Below are 24,852 nucleotides of genomic sequence, written 5' to 3'. Positions count from 1 at the left end.
TAACTTCATTTAAAATTACATGTACAAGTGAAATACAGGTGTACACTTTACTAGCTAAAAATGTAGATGAGGAGGTGAAAAATCAATTTCAGTTCTCTGACATTTTGGACAGATAAGACAGTTTTGCCACATTTAGCCTTGGAATTTCTATTAAGCCAAACATGAGCATGAAATAGATTTCCACATGAATCCGTGCACCTGCCAGCTGCCCGTTGGTGGAAATTGGCACTTAGAGGAGAAATGGAAGTCTATTGTTGTGTTGAGCCTGCCAGGGGATCCTTAATTAAACTGTCACCTGGAAGTTGAAATGTAATCTCCAGCTTTGTTATCCAAGCCAAAATCATTTGCCTCCACTTTGCTTGTGATGGGCTGCTTGATAGCAGCGGCTTAGGACTCGATGATGCAGAGGCCATGTTAATGGTAGAGGGATCACGGAGATCACAGACTGTAACATAATAACCTCTGACCTGTCCTACCTTGAAATTGGAAATCATCTCAAGAAGCTTTTCAACAATTCACCTTTCAGCTTTTTCTCAGTTACACCACAATGCCTGTTTTTTGGGGGGTTGTTTTTGTTTTTAACTAAGCAAGCCTAATAAATTATGTCCATTTAAAAGCTTGCTTTAAAATTTTCTAATACTGTCAAAATCACATTTTAATTTTCTTTCTTTTCTTTTCTTTTCCTGTGTGCATTTTTTCTAATTCTCTACATTCTATCCTCCTTTCTTCCTTTCTTTCCGTTTTTCTTTCTTTCCTCCCTTTCTCTCTTCCTTCCTTGCCTCTTCCCCGCCTTTTTTCCTTTCTTTCTTTTTCTTTTTTTCTTTCTCTCTTTTTTTCTTTCTTTCTTTCTTTCTTCCTTTCTTTCTGTCTTTCTTTCCTTCTGTGCGCTTGGTGTCAAAGAAAAGAGGCAAGCGCTGTGTAATGTTCATCACTGTGAGGAAGCATAATTAATCAATGCCCAACCGGGTGTCTGTGTGGGGCAGATGGAGTGAGACGCAAAGCTGAAATGGCTGGCCTTGCCTTTTGGCTTTATGCTTGAGGAGAGCCTCATCTCTTTCGTTTTTTAACTCACAAAAAGAGGCCTTCACCAAAAAAGGACGCCCCGCCAAGTCAATTTACTTGCAAGGCTCTGCTTACTGTTGCGGTGCTATGATAACTATAAATACATGACTTTTATTCACTGTGATCTGACAGTGTACTATGGCAGAGGGGGAGGCTCTCCTGCCATCAGGACTTAGAGTCAATTTCCCTGCCCTTTTCATGTCCCTTTGAGTCCCGTTGCTGCACTACAGAGGAGGGGGCCAGCGCTTTCTCATATTGATAGGCCAAGGTAGCTCCATCTGGATGTTTTGATCTGGAGGACCCTTCTGGACCAGACTGGGGTCGAAGCCCTCAGATGTAGCTGTCTAGTGTGCTGCTGATGACTACAGAGAGGCTGCCTTTGATATAGTGTGTCCCAGCATCTGCCCCCAAACAAGCAGGATGAAAGCCTGACCTCTAATCCCTCCCTGCTTGTTGCCCTTTTCTCAGAGGCCCACTGCTATGCAACCAGGACCTTAAGAAAAAAATGTCTGAATCTCCATCTCTGTACTTAGCTGAATAAACATAGTACAGTGTAGACTGCACTGTTGAAAGTCCATCTTCAGTTTTTCATCTTAGAACAATAAGACAGTAAGACAATATTGCAAAACTCCTAGAAAATGCTACAGGAAAACTCATTCAAGGTCACAGTGTTGGTAAGAGAAGAAGAATTCATGCTGAATTACCTTTGCGAGCAATGCGGATGCAGTTAATTCTGGATTCCTGAAAGAGAAAGAAAGTACAGAGATCAGAGGGGAGGGTGTCGCTTTGCATTTTTGCATAGGGGAGATGTGATAAAAGAAAGAATGGCATAGAACACCGAGCTGGGACACAGGCACATTTCATATTGAAAATGTGACCACAACAGATGAAAATATATTCCAAATGCATATTAAAAGTGCATTATTTAGTGCCCAGATATACAAAAGACACGTGATTAAGTCTCCCACCTCTAGAACCACATATTGTATGTGACCCAACTGTCCTGAATCCCACCGATGTTTCCCCACACTTCCTCTCTTCCTCTCTACTTTCCCACTGTCCAAGTGAAGAATAAGAATACTAAAGGTGAGTGGGCAGCCACTCAGAGCACTTTTTGCTTTAGGATAGGGGCAAACAGTGAAGGAAGAAGAAGAAGGTTTCAGCATAATAGGGCAGAACATCTCTGACTGAAGAAGACACCTAAAATCTAAGCTGTGGTGAAGTGTTTGAGAAAGAGATAAGAGATTCTTGCTGAAAGAGAAATGATGAGAGCTGAAAGGGAGAGCATAATTAAGAGGAGGGCTTCAGACCAATGCACCACTATGAAAAGGAATTAATTTTGTTCAAATTTCAGCTGATGACATCTCTGTGTTATGAAAAGGACCTTTGTCAAACAACACTAATGAGATCCAAGACCGTAATCCAATTCTATCCTGCCACCTCTAGGAGGAGATGCATTATCAAATTAAGATTTACAGATGCTAATTCAGGCATTATGGGACAATTATGCAAATCTGCCCATTCGGAAAGGAGCAAAAAGCGCTTTCCTCAAACTGTGGCTAAATTGCCTTTTTTAATTGAAAATCCATTTCAAGCTGACAGACTCTTAAACAAGTTTTTAACCCTATGGTTTGATCTAAAAATACAGACTCAAGGGAGGGTAAACTGTAGACAAAGACATTATCTATCAGAAAGGCAGAAGGACAGACTGTCATTTCCACAAACCACACACACACACACACACACACACACACTCAACTAATGTTTACCACCAGCAAATGCATTAAAAAGACTTGTTTTGTCCTCTACATTTATATGCTCGTACAGCAAGATCAAAAGGCATATAACCCTGCACAGATAATAAAAAATAGGCAGAGCTATTCCTCATTGCACCAAGTGAAGTGAATAATTTGATTTATAGCATGACAATATATGTCAATTTCTATGTGTCTATAAAAATGCTTCTGTGACACAGTAGAAACAAAGTGGTGACTTTGAGCTTTGTTCGGACCGACTCAATCACAGCTGACATTCTGCACATCAGAAAAGGCAATTCGACTGTGCCTGACTCTTTTTTTTAAAAAAAGCAGAGCAGTTAGAAAACTTACACTACAATCGGAGCACATTCTATTTACTGTAAATGATATAAAATAAGTACGCAAAGCAACAGTAGTAGATAGAAGCTCATGACGTGCAGCTCTGAAGTACGGTGCGGCGGCTCGGCAGAAGAGTGAATTGGCGAGCTTGAGATTGTGGGACACACATCACACGTCTGGCCGTGCTGTGCCAGTCGTGCCAGAGGGGCTGGTGGTTCCTGGCAGCTCTAAATACAAAACAGAAATGCCAGCACGCATGGGGCTCCGCAACACGCAAACAATGTTCTCCATCATGTGTGCATGGGTGTGTGCGTATGTGAGGTGGAGATCGTCCACACCGTTGGGAGATGCAGAGTGGTTGTATTATAAATGACCGTGCTGTCGTCTGAATCCACGCTCTTTCAAATACCTCTTTAGATGGATCAATCAAAGCAATTAGAGAGGCTTGACAGCCACTCTCCAGATAATTAGCATGGGTAAATGCCAAATATTATACCATATACTGTTCAAACCATTCCCCTTGCTGCCAGTGCTTTAGAGGATTAGTTGTGTTGTTACCCCTCCACAAAGAGATTCAAGCACAAACTTAAATGGACCATGCAGGCTCAGATTTAATGAGCTGTACTGTTAACATACATGAGAAATTAAGTAATCATTTAGTTTACACTTTCATAATAAGGCATTGTAGGTGCAACCACTTAAGTGTTTGGCAGACAAATTGAACATGGAAAGGAAAAAGGAGATAATAAAGCAGTGGACAACTATAGTCTTTATAACCATTTTCCATGCACAGGAATCCTAAAAATAATCAGTAATCGTTTTCTGATTGCTTTCTGATTAATTAAACTTTCTTAGGAGAGAACTGGCTTTGACTGCCAATTATCCGTCTGGGCCAAGAACAGACATAGAACAACAGATCAGTAGGCTTTTCCTGTGTACCGATTTTGTATTGAAAATTTCTTCCAAAATGAGTGTGCATAAAATAAGTATGTTATACTTCCATCTTTAAAGAAATATCTATAAAAATGTAATTATCAGTGTCAGACCACTATCGAGGGAACTACAGGAAAATACAGGAAACACACTTAACCTTCGCCTATAGATTCCAAACCATACCCCATAGACGGGCCATGAACCAATCCCAACATCTATTGCGTGTGTCTTTCATATTTGGATGTGACCATCATCAAAAGACTGTAAAGTGATAAGAATCAATAACTTTGTAATGTTAACAAGGAAAGGCTGGAAGCATCACTAGCTAGTTAGCTGGATTTGGTGAAGGCCTGAGAAAAAAAAATACTCTTAGTGACAAAACTCCTAGTGCTGCCATGAGAACTGAGTTGCCTTCAAGAGGAATTATTTTGAAAGTCCTGCAGCACAAATGAAGGACTGATGCAGAGCATGGGACCCCCACAGTGACTGCTTCTGTATTTCTAGGGACAGGCAGCAGTGCTGAGGGGACCGGGACAGTGTTGGGTGTGTGATCTGGCACTGTGCTCCACTCACTGTGGGTCATGGACGTTGGCCCCCTGCCAGGCAAAACAAAACCTAATCCCATCCGCTGGTAAAGCCAGGCCTCCCCTGTCTAATCCCATGCTTAGTAGCCCAGTTGTGTGAAGTGCTCACACTGCACTCCCCCCGTGTGTTTCTCCACTGAGCTGGAAAGAGATGCTTCTGGTAGGGATGAGCCTCCCTGCTCTGTTCATGGGCCTTGTAATACAGAGACTTTCAATGCAAAAAAAAAGGGCCGTGATCACAAAGTAACCAGCCTGACAGGATTCAAAAAGTCGAACAGAGCAGTGACTCAACGCTGTGTGTATTTATTCCCAACTGATGATCACAAAAGACCATGCTAGTAGCTACGGCCCACATTTCTCAGCTTCATTGCCACAGTTCATGAATATTAAAGCAGCAGTTTTCTACCTCTGATTATCCGCACCTGTGCCCAATTATCCTTAAGTAATTGTCTCACCCAGGTAGCGGCTCTTCCTGTAATGGAATTTGGAAAGGTAATGCGGCTTCCTCTGGGTATGACTGTGGACTGGAGGGTTATGTGTGCTCAAGAACAGTGAAATGGAGAGAAACAGAACGGTGTGGAATGACCGCACCTGATCTAGCAGGGTCTAAAACAGAGATGTGCAAAGCTTTTGTTATGGAGACACAAGGGCAGAAATGGCTATCCTGGTAGACCACAGCTTCTTAGGTCTGAAAATCATAATTAATATATGATCAAAATTGACAAAAATACATGTAGAAGGTCAAGATATTGTGAATGGCAAAATTTGGCCTGCTTTTTGTCCCATTTCAAGAAACCCAGGTCTACATCCACCTAGCATTTGTATTTAATGACAGTCAACTGATTAGATACAAAGGAAAGAAAGGGGATGAGTGAATAAGGACAATAAGGAAAGGACAAGGGAATGATGGGCAGATGCAACAGGGGAAAAAAATGAGAAGAAAGGACAGAGAATGAAAGAGGGGATGATGTGAAGAGGAGAAAAGAAGTGCCCACTGCATTGTTGTCTCTGAGTAATTCCAGCTAATCAGAGATTTACGAGCTGAAAGTAATGCATGAAAGTAATTCCCTGTTTCACACATGCTTTGTTTGCACAGAACCAAAGCAGTGGGACATATACAGGATTTCCAAATAGTTACAATGGCAGCACAATATGTTCCCATCCGACGACCCCATTTCAGCATAAATGCTGTTTAAAGGGGCGCAAGCCCAGACAATGCATCTGCCCTTACGGCATCAAACATAGCATTAGTAAATACAGATACTCATTCACACCACTCACCACTGGCCCAGAACTATTTAAATCAAATACTAATGTCTATGGCTAGAAAAGTAAACTGTTAGATCTGCCGCACCATTGGTGGTGGTGGTGGGAGGCGCAGTACTGGGTGGGGGGAGTGGGTAGGGATGTGACGATATATCCAAATTCAATATATCGCAAAGCAAAAATGTGACAATAATACGCATCGTGCAGCAGAAAAATGAATCGCAATATTAGCTACATTTTATTCTGCTGTAGTAATCACAACTGAGACAGCTTGCCCATCACAATTCACAAGCTCTCCATCCAAATTATATTATTTGCACTTTGTAATGACATTTTTAAATTGTAGTTTATATTCTAGCCAGCCAGTGCCATTGCTAGAAAGATTTGTGGCTCAGAAATAAACCTAATTCTGCACAGTCATACTTTGTTATCACTGAACATTTATTACATTGTATCCTGGTTTTATTGAATCATAAACCCCATATCGTGTATCGAATCGTATCGTGAGATAAGCATATCGTCCCGTCCCTCAGAGTAGCGGGGTCACAATCACTCACCCCTCTGAAGTTGCTCATGGCCTGGAAGTAGACCAGGTAGCTCTTGCGTGGATCCAGAGGAGTGTTCCAGTAGCCATTGTACGTGTGATTGTCCCCCACAGTGAAGGGACTGGCCTCCGGCAGGCTGCTGGGGGGCAGCTCAGCTGTGTAGTAGTGCGGTGTTCCCCGGGCCTGGGCCTCGCCGTGGGACATGGGCAGCGGGAAACACTCCTGAAGCCCCAGCTCCCTCTTCACCTTCCTGCTAGTCTCCTCCTCCACCACCACCTGGTATGTACTGGAGAGACGACAGATTTTCACCTTTAACAAGTCATATACGTGCTTGGTATAAAATAAGATCGTGTGTACTATATGAGATGATTGTCTCACCTGACAGGTGCTCCTCTCCCTTGGGCGGGCCGAAGCAGGACAGTAATGGTGCTCTCTGTCTCGCTCAGGGGGGAAGGCATGTCGCCGTAATCAAATGTGGGAGCTGGAGACACACACGCACACACAAACACACACTAGACTTTACATCTCATAAATAATGAAGGTACATACAATAACAGACATGCACGTGTGCACACACACACACACACACACGCACACATGTTCCACCTTCACCAGTGCTCATTTAGGCCACCTGAATTGAGTCTATCAACACCTCTATAATAGTCACACAGTCGCTCCCTCTTTCCACATAAACATGCACAGCCCCTCCAAGTCTTGTGAAACTGACAGAGCCTTTAATTTTTGCAAAGAGACATCCCTATCTCTGCATAAATGGCTAACGGCCTAACAGCCCCTTTAACACCCACATCCTCACATACAGTACACTATTTGAATTTCCCTTCTGGTTGTCTTGGATACAAGTCCAATTAAAAGTCATGGGAGTGAGGATAAATTGAAGGGGCTTCTCATTTAAAAGGATTTGGCCAAAGTCGTGCTCCTCCCCGGAGATGCGGCAGCACATATTCTCTTTAATATCAGTAGTCAATTAGTGAGGGGTAGGAAAGCCAACTATTCATGAGGAATCGATGATTATCATATTAAAAAGAGGTTTCCTAATACCACAGCAGAAAGAGCTGACTTCAATTAAGGTGAGACATGCAGGAAAACTGAGTGTGCATTTGTTGACATTAACGGTCTGTTGTGGTCTGCAGAAGTAAAAGAGGGTTTGATGCCTGCTGCCAGATGGAGTCTGTTTGAAGGATGATTGTGTATCAGCCACAGTGGTGCACCCTTCAGCATGTGTATGCGAGTGTATGCGAGTGTGTGTGTGTGTGTGTGTGTGTGTGTGTGTGTGCGTGTGTGTGTGTAAGTGTATGCGTGCAAATGTGTGTGGGATACTCTGTGGTGGGTATTGCTTGAAGATGCTGACAGTAGTAGCTGTTGAAGGTGTTCAGTGTTTGCTAGCTGTCAGCGCAGATTTGAGAGACGCTCAGTGTAAGTGAATGTTCTGCACCGTGGGCCAGTGGAGGAGGCTGAGGATGATCTGCAACGACTTTTGGACTCTATCTGCGGTCTGGCCTTGCACCAGCTTTCTGTCTGAAATACAGCCAATAAGGAGTGATTGTGCAGTAAATCTATAATTAAACAAACCAGCCCTCTCCATAAAGAGAGGGAGGGGGGGGGGGGGAGAGAGAGAGAGAGAGAGAGAGAGAGAGAGAAAGAGAGAGAAAGAGGGACATGTGAGAGTGTGAGTAAGAAAGGGTGGGATGGGCTGTGTTGTGCATTCCTGAGAGGTGTTATCCCCTTCCCTTAACAAGCGCAACATGCATCATTAAAGGGAAATGGAACACCAAGGCTGGATTTCTATCACCAGTAATAAGCTTTGAGACTCTCGGCAGAGAGATTCTGGTCCCGGAATGTGATGCATCTTTCTTTATAGATAACACACAGCAGTGTCCCCTCTGTGGTGTTACTCTGCTTCCTAAGAGTTAATTTATGTGTTCAAGACTGTGAGATGACAGTGTGTCACTACTTTGGAGAGGCAATGGAAAATACTTCTTACGCTCTGGGAGCAGTAGTTTTGCCTCTGCAACAGAAGAAAGACACTGGGGTCAAAAGAGAGAGATCCCAAATCCTAATTATAGCACACACTGGGTGAAATCTACTGTTGTACCTGCATCCTGCATCAGTGATAGGCAGTGATGGCACAGTGAGAGCAGCCCTTACATGGAAAGACTGCATTTGGTTGAGTCTGCTTATTTCCTTCCAAACTATTGACTGAGACAATATAAGATGTTTTCACATTTTTTTTGCGTTATACTGTGGCAACTTTCACACTACCTCACAAGCACACATACTCATGTGCACACATAAAGCCAATGAGTCACTCTGTGGTGCTGTACCAGAGATGTTGGTGGTGATTTCCGTGAGGGCAGTCTGGCCAAAGCCCTTGGCTGTACGGGCTCGGACGGAGATTAGGTAGGTGGTTCCAGGGTGGAGGTTGGAAAACATGTGGTAGGTCTCATTCTTCAGCTTGGACACTGTTCTTCTGGGTCCTGGTACATTGATGCCTGGATCAGATGACTCAATACTCTGGTAACTGATCTGAGGTCAAATGAGAAGAGAAACAAAATGGAGGTCTCCAGGTAAAGTCATAAAAACCCAAGCCACTGCAGCACTTCTTTTACTTTTGCTTTTTTACTGTAGGCGTTAACAAACATGGAGAGGAGCCGAGTCAAGTCAGGATGATTCATGCAGGTCATTCAGTTTGTGTACAAATGGCTCTGTCATCAATACTGATTCCGATGTATAATTGATTGGTTATATGATTCACTTCAGTTTTAAATTATTTTGCTTTTCTAAATCAATGTGCTGATTGATCATGTGGGTTTACAGGTTTGGATGAATAGGACTCAGCTGGCATCAGCGTTGTAAAGTGAAACTCAAATACACAACCTGGTGTTTTTCAAAAAGCATTGTGAGAGGCAAATGAGTTTCTAAGTCTAACTAACGCGTTTGAGGACAGCACAGAAAAAATTTCTTTCAGCAAGCCATTACACTGGCATACATACGTTCACTTAAAATTGTTTGAAAGTGTTTAAATCAACACTGCCAGTGTTTATGGCTCCAATCAACACTTATAACACTCAAACATTTGCTGTGCATGAGTGCCCTTTAAAAGTGCAATCTTTTATAAAGTTTTTCCCAGAGACGTGATTTGCCTTCCTTGCACAATACTCTCAAGTGAATTTCCCCTTACACATTTTCAAATAGTGTGGGGCTAAATGAGACAACCTTACTGGAATCAGCCAAGGGTGAGCATATCAGGACGTACATTAGAGCTGGAAGTAATCCACCTCATTCAAGAACACACACAAACACACACATGCACACTGTGTTATATTCACACATACATGAACACACACACGCACACAAACACTGAAGTTACCACTCAAGCCAAACCACAGGCTTTGCTGATTATCATAAGAAGAGCCTAATGCCTGCTCATGCCTGCTAAGTGTGAAGATAGAATTATGAGCCATCCAGTGACTAAATACACACAGACCTCTGTGTTCCTTCTACAAAGGCAGACATAAAAGATGCCAGACAGAGCACAGAGCAGTGAGGAGGGCTTGCAGGACGGCATGGCGGTCGATGGGCTCAGGCAGAATGGTCAATGGTTTAATCTGAGAGAAATGAAGAGGATTTCTACAGCTCCGTATAAAGCCTTCTCTGTCAGCCGAGGGAGATCAACACACTACAGAGAGAAAATCCTGCACAGCCTCTACTTTATATGTCAAACCACAAATCCCATTTAATAATATCCTTGAGGCGACATTGCAGGAGAGGCCAAGGGAAGGAGAGCTTGAGGATAGGTAGGTAGGCCTACAGCTGTCTGTGCCTTACCACAGACGTAACCCAAACATCTTCTGAGCGGAGGGTACAAATGAGGACAGAATCATTATCCAGCTAAATTAATTACAGAACAAAAAATGCATTCGCTTCAGTGGTGTGTGATATTTCTGATAGTGAATGGATGTGCTGGCTGTCTGCTGTTTGAGAGGTGTTGACAAGGTGCAAAAACAATACTTAGAGCTGTGTTGCAGATAGGGTGAATCTAAATGTTCTGTTCATACTGTGTTAACACAATGTCGAGACAGCTTCACACTAGATGATGGGCTGACAAATGTTGAAGTTATGGTCTAAACCAGGCTTTTATTATGAAATCTGTTGCATTTGGCAATTGCAAAAAGTGATGGGACAGCAAAATATCCCTCTGGGCTCACCTCATATTGGGTAATGAGGCCGTTGGGCTCTACAGGCTCCTCCCACTTGAGGAAGATCATGTCATCCAGTGGGGTGAAGGTGAGTGATTCCGGTGCGATGCCTCCGGGAACTACAAGGAATTTGTCAGAACAAACATTTGTTAGGAAATTGAAGTGCTAATCCCACAGTGAGCCTCTCATGTCAATATCATACAGGAGTGAATGTCACAGTGGCTCAGAACAATGCACCGCATGGGACACGAAGAACGCTCATGCATAGTCAAGAGAGCAGTAGGCAGGGAACATCAGATAGGGACACAGAGTTAATTTATGAACTGCATCAATTATATAAACACAGACATGAAAACAGTCTAAAGGACGATATAACAATTTTATAGCAAACCTAAAATGTATCGGAATGAATGTGGCAGATGCTGGCTGTTAAGCTACTCCCTAAAATAGCAGTAGCAGGACTGTGAAGGCCAGACCATTTGACTATACACTGTGATAACAGTTTTTGAGGCCATTCTGTTGCAGCCCCAATCCCCATGGTCTGTGTGAGCACTGTAGAGAGGAAGACTGTGTTATGTGAGATTCAGGCCTGGGGCTAAAGCAAGAGCCAAACAGCTGAGTCGGCTGTTATTTCTGTATTGAGTTAGTCTAGAGGACAGAGTTGCTTATTAAGGTTTTTGGAAAACACGTTCATAATTGACGTGTATGTATGTATGTATATATTTCTTTTATCACTCTTCAAAAACCATTTCTCTCTCTCTCTCTCTCTCTCACACACACTCTCTCTTTCTCTCTCTCTTTCTCTCTCTATCTCTCCCCCTCGTTCTCTTGCTTCCTCTCTCTCTTTCTGAGAAATCTTGTTTGTTTTGACTTCTCATGGAAGAATTGATTTCTCCTTCAGCCCGGCACGCAGACAATCTGCTATGGCACAAAGGAATAATAGGAGATAAGAAATAAGCACAAAATCTTTTTGGGGGGTTGCCGGTGAGCCTCAGATATAGTGTTTGCTTTTTTATATTATTTTCATGTGAAAATGAAAGGATCTTTTGTAATGCTGATTCAGCCTTATTGATATGGTCGCCCTCCTTTTATTAACATCCATCAGAAAAAGAGAGAGGAACCGGCAGAGTTATGTATGCAATTCTTTGAACTGTAAATGTTTTAAAATTATATTGGAATATGATTTCATATATTTTAGTATGACAAACTTGATTTATCTTGCCAAAATCTTAAAAATACTCAAAAGTGCTTGAACACATCCATCACAAAACAAGACAAATAAAATATATTGAGAATGCTTTCAGCTCGTATTTGCCCAGGTCTGAATAGTCTCTCATTTGACGTTTAATATTTTAGGTTTTTTGGTACATTTTAGAAGTCACACACCTCCAAAACAGTTATCCCAAGTAATGCATGTGATCATAATTAAAGATTTGACAATGACAGTACTCTCTCTACTGGGTCTCTCTCCTCTCTGCTGGGTCTCGGTGCGGAAAGGGTTGAGAAAGTAGAATGCATATGAAGCTGGAGGGCAGCCAAGTCACTTTGCCAGACTCTCAGCTACATCTTAAAACAATAAAACATTGTACTGCCAGCATTTAGTCGACATGACACACTGTTGTGAACACTAACATCCTCTGAACTCTGGCCTCACATGAGCAAGGCACTGGACCACTGAGAAACACCATCTGGAATTCAGCATGCAGTAGGAGCAGAGTCCCATGATATGAAAGTGTTCATTACAAAATGAGACATACACCATTTGACACCTACTGTATTGTGATGAAATTATGAAGATAACAGATGATCAAAGCAAATAATTGCTTTTTAAACTTTTTAAAAGGGTAGTAGGTAACTAACAAAATGATAACACTGCCTGCATCCCCAATATTTTAGATATTAAATGATGATATTGAACTTCAGGTAATGATTTTTCCCAAAATGTTTATGTAGCATTTTGTAATGAAACCCTTCATATTTAATTTTTCTGTATTCTGTAGTGTGTGTCCATAGTCTCCTTCCTATAGACTCACTGTCCTCTTCGGTCTGGAAGGTGACCTCTCTGCCCTCCTTCTTCCCCTCTGGGTTGGCCAGTGACAGACGGACATGGATGCCATGGTAAGGTGGCAGGTCACGCAGCGTGAAGCGTGAGGCGTTGTGCTCCACCGCCAGACACTCGCGCACGGTGGTGTTGTGGCCGCCGCCGCCTCCCGCCGTGGCGTAGCGATAGCACAGGGACACTGAGTAGGTGTGGCAGCGTGTCAGGTTGAACGCCAAATTCTCCCACTGCAGGGACAACTGCCTGGACTGGATATCTGTGGCTGTGAGGCCCCGCAATGCACGCATGGGCTCTGGGAGGGAGGCAGAGGGAGACAGGGGAAGAACGAATGAAGAAAGATAAAAACAGAAAATTGAGGGATGAAGAAAAGAGACCGCAGAGACTTCATTTACAGAGTAACAAGTAATGTCATTAGAGATGTCCTTCAGGCACACTACTGGATTTTAGAAAATGAGAGCACAGGTAACTTTGGGGTTGTCATATCCTGACTTTCGCCAGCAAATAAATGTCAGTGCAGTGCAGGTGATGTCCCAGGAATGTGCTGGCAGTTGTTCACCCCAGCTAGATGGCGCCATATTGTCCCACCAGGACATGGAGGTCACCAGTTTGCTGCCAGGACAACACACCCACATCCCCTATGGCAGAGCAGGAACTCATGCCAATTACGCTAATTAATCGGACAGGCTGTGGGTTGCTGTCGCACTCCCACCAGTCCCCGCCTCCGTGTCAACGAGCAAATTGACTGTCCAGTAGTTATAGTTTTTCGTCCCGAGGCTTAATCCACACACAAAAAATGCCAGTGCTATACAAGGACGTTCAATTCCGCTGGTTACTTTTACTGCTGGGTCATCGCGATGGCCTGTCTGTCGCATATTTTTAGAAGGCACCGAGTTAGTTCTGGTCATTGCCGGGTTAACCCCGTCTTTCTCTGACTCAAACCAAAAGAACAACAGCCCTGTCTTTTTCTTCCTCCTTCAATGTAATGGCTAGCTGAAAGATACAGAGAGCCTCTATCCACAGAGGCACAGACCAGCCAGTGTTCAGCAGGACGTCCAAGCTGAAGAGAGGCGGAGTTAAGCCAAGGACATCCTCAGCACGCTATCAATGGAGGCATTTATCAATGGCCATTATTAACACAATCGATGCCTTTTTGTCAAGCAATATTCTACATAATGTATTGTATTGCTTTATTCTTTTAATAGGGCTTGGTGAGTAATGGGCCAGGGAGGCAGGGAATGACAGCAGAGATATGGGGTACAGGGAGAGATCAGCAGAGTTTGAGGTTACTGGCCAAGGTCTTTATTTCTTCACTGTGACTCTCACTCAAAGGGATTCTCACTGCACTGCAGATTAGTGCAGGGAACTAAAATAAGGCTGCTAATGCATCGATGAGTAGGGGATGACGCACTGAAACAAAAAGAATAATCAAAGAAAATGGATTTGAAAGGTTCTCTGTAGTTGTGCAAGGACACATGCACATAAGTGCACTCAGATACACACAAACACACACATTGGCTGTATCCAATATCATTCTCTCTTTCTCTCCCCATCTCTTGCTATATCGCTTTCTCTCCTTATCTCTCTCTTCGTCTCTCTCTATTTCTCTTCTATTTTACGTGCACACACATGTGCATGCACACACATACATGAAAGTGCACTTTATCAGACATGAAAGCCCAGTTTCCATCGGTTTGCTATGCACTTATCTATCTCTGTGGTTTTTTTTTTTCTTGAGTGAAATTCTATGATACATCCAATCTATACCAGAGGCTTCTGGACTCACCTGCTTACGCTTTTAATTCGGTGCCTGGCATTTCTTCTTAATGGAAACATGACCAGAGCATTGATCTGAGCCCCAAACAGACTAATGTGACAGCAGATAAATGGGTGGGCACAGTAATCGCAAAGTAGTAGACTACACCCAGCGAGAAATGTTAATGTTCAATTGTCCAGTGTGATTGAGGATTGTCTTAATGGTGCAATTGATAGTCTGCACAGTCTGAGGGCTAAATAAAGAGAGGCATTTAACTGCCGAGTTGATGAAAGCACCGCCACAGAGGCCACAGTGCACTCATTGTGGGTTTTCTCAAAGTGGACATTTGTGCCAACCCCTTCCCCTTGCCTCGTCTTATTTGTCTGCATGCCACGGGCGCTCACTCTCTGGCACCCTGTGGCGTGAAACTGCAGCCGTCCCAACATGGCCAAAAGCCCAGAGCGCCGTGTTGATCCTTGGAGACTGGACGTGAGAGTCAATGCGACAGTTTCTGGTTTATTATCTCCATTAACGCTGCTACATGGGACATCATCAGGACAGAGCAGAACTGCCTTGGACTGCGGGCCTAGCTGTGGAGAGGATCTGGACTGACTGTGTCACAAGGGAAGGCCAAATTTACACCGACAGGCATGCATATACCGAAGCAAAAACACAAGCACATGCACATGAATACAAGCACTCTGACACATAAATGTGCACATATAGATATGGGGAATGAGGGAATTCTGGCTCCGAGAAAAATGCATGATGAACAACATGCCAAGAAAGGAACGCGCTTGTGTTGCTAATTTTAGTCAGGCAGTCCAGTGTGAGCTCGCTCTTATAGACCAAGAGCACCACAGGCAGGGGCTTTCCAGAAGGATCTGTGACCCAGCAGCAGGTGGAAGCCCATTAACATAGTTTGGGGACCACCTGCAGTACAAATGCTTGCCTCTCCTCTGTGATTTACTTGAGGGGCTTCAAGCTGTGCTAATGCAGCGTGCTGATAATCACAGCGATGGCTCATCAAGCACACCTGGCTGGCCATCAGAGCCAGGCGGAGACCATGTTCACATTCACGGCCATTAGTTTTACAGCAACCACGCGAGGACGGCTTGGCTCCACGCGGATGTATGTGTATGGTGCGGCCAGCCAGGCATCATCATAGTAGAGAAGGAAGGAAATATCCAGCCTGACCACCGAACAGTGAGATCAGTCATGGTCGCAAAGCACAGCTTCTGGAGAGGAAATTCACTTTCCCCCTAAACACAGAGCGGGTCCAAATATCCCTTCTGTTCGCTGTGATAATTACCTCCTCCCTGAGATGACACACAAACCTGACCATCTATTTCCTCATGCTTAAACCTAATCAGACCAACAGCAAGGGGGAGGATCGGGATTCGGTGGTGGAATGTGAGGTCAGTAGGGGAAGTGTAGACCAGATGGTTTGGGGCTGGGTCAGTTGGAGCGCTCGGAGCCAGGTGGTGATTAGAGTCTCCTGGAGCTTGGAGAAGGTGAGACACACCGGGTGGAGGGAGTTTACATTATAGGTTTACTGTACAGGGCATGACACATCAACCTGCCCAGGTAAAGACCACAAACACTCATCGAGCCACGCAGTCAGATGCAGTTGCAGTACAAAATAAAAACAAAAAAAGCTCATGAGTAACTCGCAGCTTCCTAATTGCCTAGGAAAAAATTATGTGAGACACAATGTCAAACTTAATTCCACCTGTACTTCCTCTGTATTGAACTTGTATCGCATCTAAATGCCCTGTTTAACAGCTGAGCAAACACGGCAGCATTACTTACCCCACACATGGCTGAACAAGCTAATGTCACAGTGGATGAAATGTAAATACATCATTAAAGGCTGAGTTTAGTGACTTTCACAAACACTGATACCAGCAACTGTGAAAGCAATTTCCGTATGTTGTGAATCCTCTCTCGCTTCACCTCTCGCACATTCACTCTCCTCATTTTTACAGTTTCACTCCTTCAAACTACCGCTTCTCACACACACACGCACACACACACACACACACATTCCTCCTCCCTTCCCTCTCTTGCTATTGCCTCTCTTCTTTTTTTTATTGTGATTTTCTGTGTCTCATGAGTGAGTTGGGGGGGGGGGAGAAGGGGGAGCTGTGAGTTCACTCACGGTGCCTGATGAATGAGGGGTGTCTTTGGCTGTTGGGAGAGGAGAGTAGCTTTAATATGTCATTGGAGAGAGGACTGGGGAGGCTCTAGTGGAGCAGGGTAGGGAGATATGTGAGGGATGGTGTGTGGCAGGAGGAGACCGTTGGGCATAGGAAAGAGTGATGACCATGGAAGACACGGAACCACAAACTGCCTTTGGGTAATAGCAGAGTTCTCCTCTCCATTTCGTATGTGTGTGTGTGTCTGTGTGTGTGTGTGTGTGTGTGTGTGTGTGTGTGTGTGTGTGTGTGTGTGTGTGTGTGTGTGTGTGCGCGCGTGTCTATGACTATGTACGCATTCACAAGTGCAGATGTCTACCTGCATCTGTGCGCGTACATGTGCATTAATACCGTGCCCTATATGTGTATGTTTAATGGTAAGCAGGGGTGTGGTCTCCTGGTATCCCGCTCATCTCCCTGGGTGTTCTGTGTCTGCACGGTGACAGATGACAGGGTGCCTGGATCTGAGCAGGCAGGCGGTACAAAATGTGCAGGAAAAAACCCTGATAGGAGGCAAACCTTCACACGAACCACTGATTGGAATGGAATATAATCCACATTTTAATCTGCATATTCACTGGAGTGTTTGGTGTTTGTTTGGCTCGGCTGTATGGAGTGCCGACTGAGAATGAAAAGAAGAACAAACAGGGTGAGAAAAAGGTGGAACAGCAAGCTAGCTAACCATATAGGTACAGAGTATACAGTATATGTAGTATATGAGTCATATCTACTGTATGTACCTCAGTATCAATTTACACTACATGTGTAAACCTGTTATCCATTACCATGCGTCTCACTGTGTACTCTTGTTGATACGTCTCTGCACCGATGTCACCAAGGCAAATTCCTGTACATTTATTGTACTTGGCGATTAAAGTGATTGTGATTCTGATCCTACTATAACATTAGCTTTATAACTTTCTTCTCCAGTAGATACCAAAGAACCCAGCTATAGGCTAGCTAGCCAGCCAGCTGTTATCTTTTAAATAAGCGTCAAACCCATATTGCCAATGCTGGCGGCAAAAGTCTCCCTTTCTGCCTCCTCAGCTCCAGAGTTCAGAAAACGGCACTGATAGCAAATGTGCCTTTTCCTATGAGATAAGTATATGCAGCGACTGAGTCAGTACTTGTCTATCAGTTCCACTCTGATTGAATTTTAGCAGATTATCATGACAGATGAAGCACTATAATGTAAGACTCTCTGAAGTTAGAGCGTCTGGCTGTTGGGCATCTGTACTTTGAGCTGTCAGAGAAAGGATCTTTCATGGCATGACTTGATCAAGTGCAATGAAGACATACTGTACCTCTGGTATTCTTTTAATCGTTCAAGAGCAAGCTGAATTGAGTGTCAAAACCTGAAAACGTGTAGGCTTGATACTCAAGTACATGTAGCAGTAGCAGATATTGGGTTTTACGGCTTCTTAACACTATCTAACATAGCCTGCCATGATATAACGCTATAACCCAAAATATATTGCTCTGCTACATTACTACTTACTCAGCTCAGGCGCAGAGTGTCTTAGGATTTGGAACCTCACCTGCACACTTGGTCCTGCTGACGAGGGGTGGTCCAGGTGGTCCGGTGCCCCCCTCCCCAGGCCGAGTCAACAGCACACTAATGTGATACTCTGTGTCTGGATCCAGGTGCCACAGCTTATAGGTGACCATGTTGACTCCGTGCACCTCTGACCACGGCGACTGGTTGGCGCGGTACTCAATCTCCTTCCTGATAATGGGGCCGTCTCCCAGGATGGAGTTGGTGTTGAGTTGGATGATCAGGTAGGTGGAGCCGGCTCGCAGCAGCTGGGGCGGCGCGATGGGGGATGGGGGAACTGTGAGAGGAAACAAGAAGGAGTGTTTTTTTCTGTTTTGACATATATTTGTATTAGTAAAAGCATATACTTTTGCTGGAGAGCTCGAAGCACTGCTGCACAGTCTGGGGAGGTAAAGTTGTGATATTCATTTTACTAATCAGTTGTATATGGAAACAGATTTCTCACGGTTAAAGCCCATTGAGTCTTAAACGAGTCTCTTGAGACTTCAGGATGTGAGGAGGTCTAATTGCGTTCGAATAGCAGATTAGTCATACCTATTAACAAAGCATTCTGAGCCTTACATAAATTTCAGCAAAGGGGCAAGTGAAAAAACAGCTGTGCCTATGGTGCTTGGAATGTGTATGATCTTTGGATACTGGCATTTGTAACTGAGGGATTATGTGCTGTATCTGTGCATCTCTTTCACAAAATGAATGTTCTGTCTTCAGAGATGAAGCCACCATGATGAAAGAGGAGACCACGCATCACTATGAGTGAAGATTGGCAAAGCAAGGATTAATTTCAGAGCCCACCGGTCAAATGTCACTTACTGGCAGATCCGTGCCACTGAGCAATTACACGGGCAACTGTGTGAGGGAAAGAAGGGAATGCAAAAGAAAATGAGGACAAAGCGTGAGAGAAAGATCAGAGTTAGATCTGTGGCTGTGACTAATCCCTCATTCCTACAGAGGCGCCTGTGTCTATTATGGCTCTCCTCTCTGAGGGCTTTTAACATTACCAGCACCTCACCTCTACTCTGTGCCACTTTCCTTTGCCTCGACTTCGCCTGCAGCTCATCAGTGGGCTTTCAATGACTGCATCCATGATGAAAGTCCAAATTTAGGCCACCGGCAGGCAGCCAGCGGGCCAAATCCTAAACAACTCTCTCATTCCATTCTCATTGTTAAGGTCACAATTCTAGTAAATATGCTAGATGATTTTTTTCTTAATGTCTGTTAATTTTGTTTGTTCCTGTATGTTTGGGTTTTTCGTATTTTTTATTAATCATTTATGTCTTTTTTTATTTTTTATTTCCTTACCTGATTAGTATAGTTTTGCTTTTGTTCTTTCCCTCTGTATACAGAACTATTCTGAGACTAAACCTTGCTCTCAGTGTGGCGGCACTCCTTCAGTGTTTCAAACTGTGCAACTACTGAGTTTGAAGTCCATGCAAAAAGCAATGAGTCTAAAACAAATGAATCTCGAGAGACCAGTAACTCCATTTAGAACATCCGCAACTGTGTGTGATTTTACTAAATGTTCTAAATGGAGTTACATTTAGAACATTTAGTAAAATCACACACAGTTACGGACTAACAAGATTCACTGATTGGCAATAATTTCTCAGTCAAAAAACTGTGTTGCTCCATGGACTTTCTCACTCCAACTGAGGCTAATAACAGTGACGTCAAGGGCAAATGTAAAGGCGCATTTCAACTAAATGCAACGTATTATATGTAAGAAACTATAGGAAAATCAAATGATCTGTATTCATCAACAAATATGACTATAGCACAAATAAACTATTCAATGTCACTAATATTTCAATGAACAATATTTCCATTATTTCAAATACACACAAAATCTAAATCTCAAAATTCAGAAATATTTTCTTTTAGAATGGCTCACACTCAGTGCTACTTTCTGTTTAATTAAAGATTTCTCTGCACTCAGATTTATATTTCAAAAGGCTGAAAATCTCTGAAAACACATTTTCAAGTGTGTTTAGGATCGATATACTGTACAGTATGACCGCTGGGCCACTACAAAAGCCAGCAACATACCTTAAGGAAAAAGATAAAAATGTGTTATTCATTACATACACTGGCTGCTGTCCTCTATAGGGCAATAAGAGAATTTCATCACCTCTAACATGATTCCTGCATGAAATCTAGGGTCTTACAGAGGAGCGCTGGTATTTGAAATGAGTGGATCCACCTAATTAAGGGGATGATTAGGCTCTTCTTAGCGGGGCAGTGGGGGGAAAGGGGATTTATGAAAGTCTCGTTAAGGACTCTGTCTCAGCTCCCGTGAAATAGATTGGCAGTCAGTTGAATTGAACGTGACTTAGAGCCGGCCATTGCATCTACTCCTGCCGCAGAATGAGCTGTGCCAAAAATAATATCTGTGTCCTGAATAAAAAGTAAGGGAAGCAACGACCACATAAGTACAATAATACTTCTTTTCTGAAAGAGTTTTGAGAGTCTGAGCACATTATATGGGATTTCATGGCCTTCTATCAGCGCATTCACTGACGCCTGGTTTACTGGCAGCTGCCGGTGAGTGGGTTTAGTAACATCCTGGCAAAGGGGCTCCTCTGTCATACACCAAACCGTCTGTATCACCGCACTCAACCTAATCCACGCTGCCACATCTATCAATAGGATTTACTTGGTGCCACAAACTCCTCTCTCTCTCTCTCTCTGGCGCTCTCTGTTCCCTTGCACCAATCTTTTGAAGAAGTGATGTTAGGAGGAGCATAGAGGACAAGGAGAATGGGATTCCTCCACGTCCTTATTTCCCTTTCTCATCTTCCCTTAGCGGAGGGACTGGAGTTTGGTATATGCCATCAAGCCATCCCGCTGAGCCATGTCATCACAACGCTGTTAGAGTGGTGTCAGGCTGTGGGGTTAGAGTGAGTAATGGGAGTGAGGTCACCATCTGTGGTACATGATATGGGGGGGAGCGGGCGGGGGGGGGGGGGGGGGGGGGAGCTGGCGGGGGGGGGGGGTGGTTGCAGGAGTCAGAATCAAGTGAACTGCTTTTTGACAGAGCTTTGAGGAGCAGCCTGTGGCAGCCTATGTGACAATTCCAGTCCGGCAAACAACGAATGTCAGGGAGATTGTATTCGCCATCGAAAGATGCTTCACGTGTGTCAAGTACCACACAATTTGTGAATATGGAGCTTTGAGTGAACCAATTTGAAAAACATGTCTCTGCATTTCCATCACAATGTCATGCAAATACAAAAGAATATGCTCAAATGTGTGGGCCTGATGTCCTACGGTATATGTAAAACGTCGGTTCACACTAGTGACTGTATCATTGTTTGTTTTGCTCAGTTTCATTTTGAATTCTCCTTTGAATAATATGCAGTAATCTACTCAAACCGAGAGGAAAGAGTCATATCTTACCATAAAAAATAGGAAAAAGTGGAGGCTGGGATGACAGAAAACAAAGGGAGGGAGACAGACAGAGAAAAAAGACCAAGAGAGAACAATAAGGGCAAGGAAGAGGGAGTCGGGGTGATTGAGAGAGTGAGCATTTACCTTTGACGATGAGCTCAGCAAAGTTAGAGACCCCAGAGCCCCTGGGGGACTGGGTGACACAGCGGTAAAGGTCCTGATCCGCCCGCTGCACGCTGTCCAGCTGGAAGGATGCCACAAAGCGCCGGTGACTCAGGTGCTTGACCGATGCTGTTGATGTTACATCCCCACTGTGCCTCTGGAAAGCAGGGACAGACAGGGTCAGAGAAAACAGGATGGGTCATCATGTCTCTCTCTCACACACACGGTGAGGTCAGTTCTCATGACGTGCAATACATACACACACACGCACAAACACACACACACACACACATACAAACGCAGTTATAACAGTCATAATATATACATCAAAGCAAATATGCATTCACACACACTCACTTACACACACACACACAGTTACACATTGTCTCACATTAAGTATGTGCAATACATCCACACACGCCACCCAACCCTCCATCCCCCCGACACACACACACACACACACACACACACACACACGTGTATATATTACCTATTACCTCGCCCTATACACAGCTATTCCCCTAAGTCCCAAGACTCTCAGCTAACAATATAATAACAAAATGCATTTAAATCATTGCTATCTGGGTCAGTTCTTATTTGAGTTGAGTGATTAAAAAGGATGATTGTCCAATTGTGTGCAATTTAATTAGAACAGCGAGACCATCTCCCTGATTTAATCACATAAAACGATAATCAGGCATGCTTTAATACAAACAAATGAAATCTTGTTAAAATAATAGTGATTATGGGGGCAATACATGCCATGAGTGTCATCCCTTAATGGAGCCCATCCACAACCTAAGTCCTCTTCAGGTCCGACGTTATTGAACCAAAACATTTAACAGCAGAGCAGTTCGAATTGTGAGACAGATGGGCTTTAATGCATTAAGGTTTAGTCAGTTTAATACGTAGTCTAATGGATGAGTAGCAGGGTGTAGACTTTGTGTTTTTGCTATAGAACTAAAAAAGGAAACTGTTCTTTATAGTAGAATATATCTCTGGGAGAGAGGGATGTCAAAGGCAGAGCAGCCGAAAAAAAGAACAAAAACAAAAGTGAGTTGGTGCAGAGTGGAAAACAGAGAGAGAGAGAGAGAGAGAGAGAGAGAGAGAAAGAGAGAGAGAGAGAGATTCAAATTAATGTTGTATGGTGCACAGTGCTGTTGAACCCTAAGAGGCATTTCTCACATTGTTCCACACCATTACAACCACTAGCATCCCTCAACTCTATATAGTCTCAGCAGAAGACCTTGAACCTGACATTATTCTAGTGTTTAGGCCATTCTGTTTGTATGAAAAGGCGGACTTGAATCTAGTAACACATCCTTTTTTTCTGCCGGGTTTAACAGGTTTTAACAGCTTGTGAACACCCTGGGCTCCTCTGGGAGGCCTGTGGGTCATGCTAAGGCATCTGTGTTTCTGTTGGACTTGTGCTTTTAGGCCTTAAAAAACCCACAGACCACACTAACCTCAGACCCAGCCTTCACAAACAAACACAAAAACACACATCCACTGATTAGGGTGAAGCAGGCAACAAATCTTGTGACCACAGAAAAAAAAAACAAGTCTCAATCATACACTCCAGTGGCCTCACTGTATCTCTTATCTGTGTCTCCTTTTCTCCACCCCGTGCGCGCCGATTACAAAAAGGAGACGGGGGAAATCAGGGTAAATCAAATAAGCGTGAGAGCACTTGATGTTACGTAAACAATCTGGCTGTAGCTAATTGGCGAGGAAACGACAAAACGATCTGTTAATCTGGCAGGAGTCTGCAGCCAAGATTGGGGTGCAGCTGGTACGGCAGACACAATGAACACAAAAGGGTGCAACAACAGAAAACAACAACAGTGATGCAAGTTCATTTGAACAAAACAGCTCTGAAAGACTGTCATGCCTGGCACAGATAGGGTAGAATGAAAAGACAGAGGGACAGACAGACAAAGGAGAGGTATAGGGGAGGCAGTGAAAGACTGGGCCAAGAGGCCTTGAGACTTTGTTACAGCAGGCGGCTGTATGGGAATGCCTGCTAATTACCAGAAGCATTTGTCTTCATCCTTGTGCTGTGACCAAATGGGTGGTTTGAGCATTTAGAGAGGTGGGATGGGGACGCTTCAATTAGATAAATCATAGATCTCCCAGTTTAACGATACAGTAGGTCAACCATGATTGATATGTGCTGTAGTAGGTGGTAATAGTTGGTGTGAGCCGTGGATGTGTGGCTGCACAGTAATTGCAGCATGAGAGGGAAAAAATGAAGCCCTACAGCACAATAAAGTTTCATCCTTTCATCAGGGCTACATAAAGAGAGGGCTTTCACACACAGAGTTATTCCCACCAGAGCTAGACTGTACTGTATGGCCGGTCTGACCTTCACAGAGCAGATCATTCGCGATGAAAAGAGAGATATCTAAAACGGAGCATTTGATTTGAATAAAAGCAAGAGGCAGGGAAGAAAGCAAAGAACACTATGATCTCATACGCCATGTAACTTTTCAAAGGCACTGAACTGAAGAGGCTCCAAGGCCTTCATGGCCTTCACTGCATTAAAACGCTGTCTGCCATCTTTATTTGAGCATCAACACAGTCTGCAGAGCACCGTCTATGTGAAGAGTTTAGTTATTACATCTTATTTTGAAAAAAAATAAATAAAAATACCTGAAGTTAATCATTCAATGCCTCTAAAATAGTGGGATAACTTTGTCAACCAAGGACTTACAGTAAGTTATCCACCAGTGTACAGCAATTTGTTTTCAACAGTAGGCGGTTGATACCTTATTTTGGAGCAAAACACATCATACACAGTTATATAAAAGACACAGGTTCTTCTGTCCAAAAGCTCCACCATTAAGCCACTGACCTCCAGCAGGAACTTCTCAGCCTCTGATGCCCTTCCAGCAGCGACGCACTGGAAGGTGGCATTTTGTCCGGCGTTGACCTCCTCATCTCCTAGCCTGGAGAAGTGGGGCGCCTTATCTAAAGAGACAGAGAGAGAAAGAGAGACAGGCAGAGAGAGACCAAAAGACTCCATTACCTCTCAACCA

General features: G+C 43.7%; 1 protein-coding gene across 2 annotated transcripts in view; it reads right to left on the bottom strand.

The window, feature by feature from the left end:
• Positions 1-24,852, bottom strand: part of ptprub (protein tyrosine phosphatase receptor type Ub) — a 140,837-nt gene that overhangs the window by 32,641 nt on the left and 83,344 nt on the right. For both annotated transcript variants that reach the window (XM_071901602.2, XM_078286963.1), the window contains exons 5-13: positions 24,669-24,784; positions 21,797-21,971; positions 18,252-18,545; positions 12,737-13,054; positions 10,713-10,822; positions 8,829-9,030; positions 6,865-6,967; positions 6,499-6,772; positions 1,767-1,803 (exon numbers count right to left, since the gene is read on the bottom strand). In XM_071901602.2, coding sequence (XP_071757703.1) covers positions 1,767-1,803; positions 6,499-6,772; positions 6,865-6,967; positions 8,829-9,030; positions 10,713-10,822; positions 12,737-13,054; positions 18,252-18,545; positions 21,797-21,971; positions 24,669-24,784 — 1,629 coding nt within the window. The remainder of the gene's footprint in view (positions 1-1,766; positions 1,804-6,498; positions 6,773-6,864; positions 6,968-8,828; positions 9,031-10,712; positions 10,823-12,736; positions 13,055-18,251; positions 18,546-21,796; positions 21,972-24,668; positions 24,785-24,852) is intronic.

The sequence above is a fragment of the Centroberyx gerrardi genome, chromosome 12, assembly GCF_048128805.1.
Source record: "Centroberyx gerrardi isolate f3 chromosome 12, fCenGer3.hap1.cur.20231027, whole genome shotgun sequence".
Lineage (NCBI taxonomy): Eukaryota > Metazoa > Chordata > Actinopteri > Beryciformes > Berycidae > Centroberyx > Centroberyx gerrardi.
Note: the sequence above shows the minus strand (reverse complement) of the source record. Positions and strands in the feature narration are given on the sequence as shown.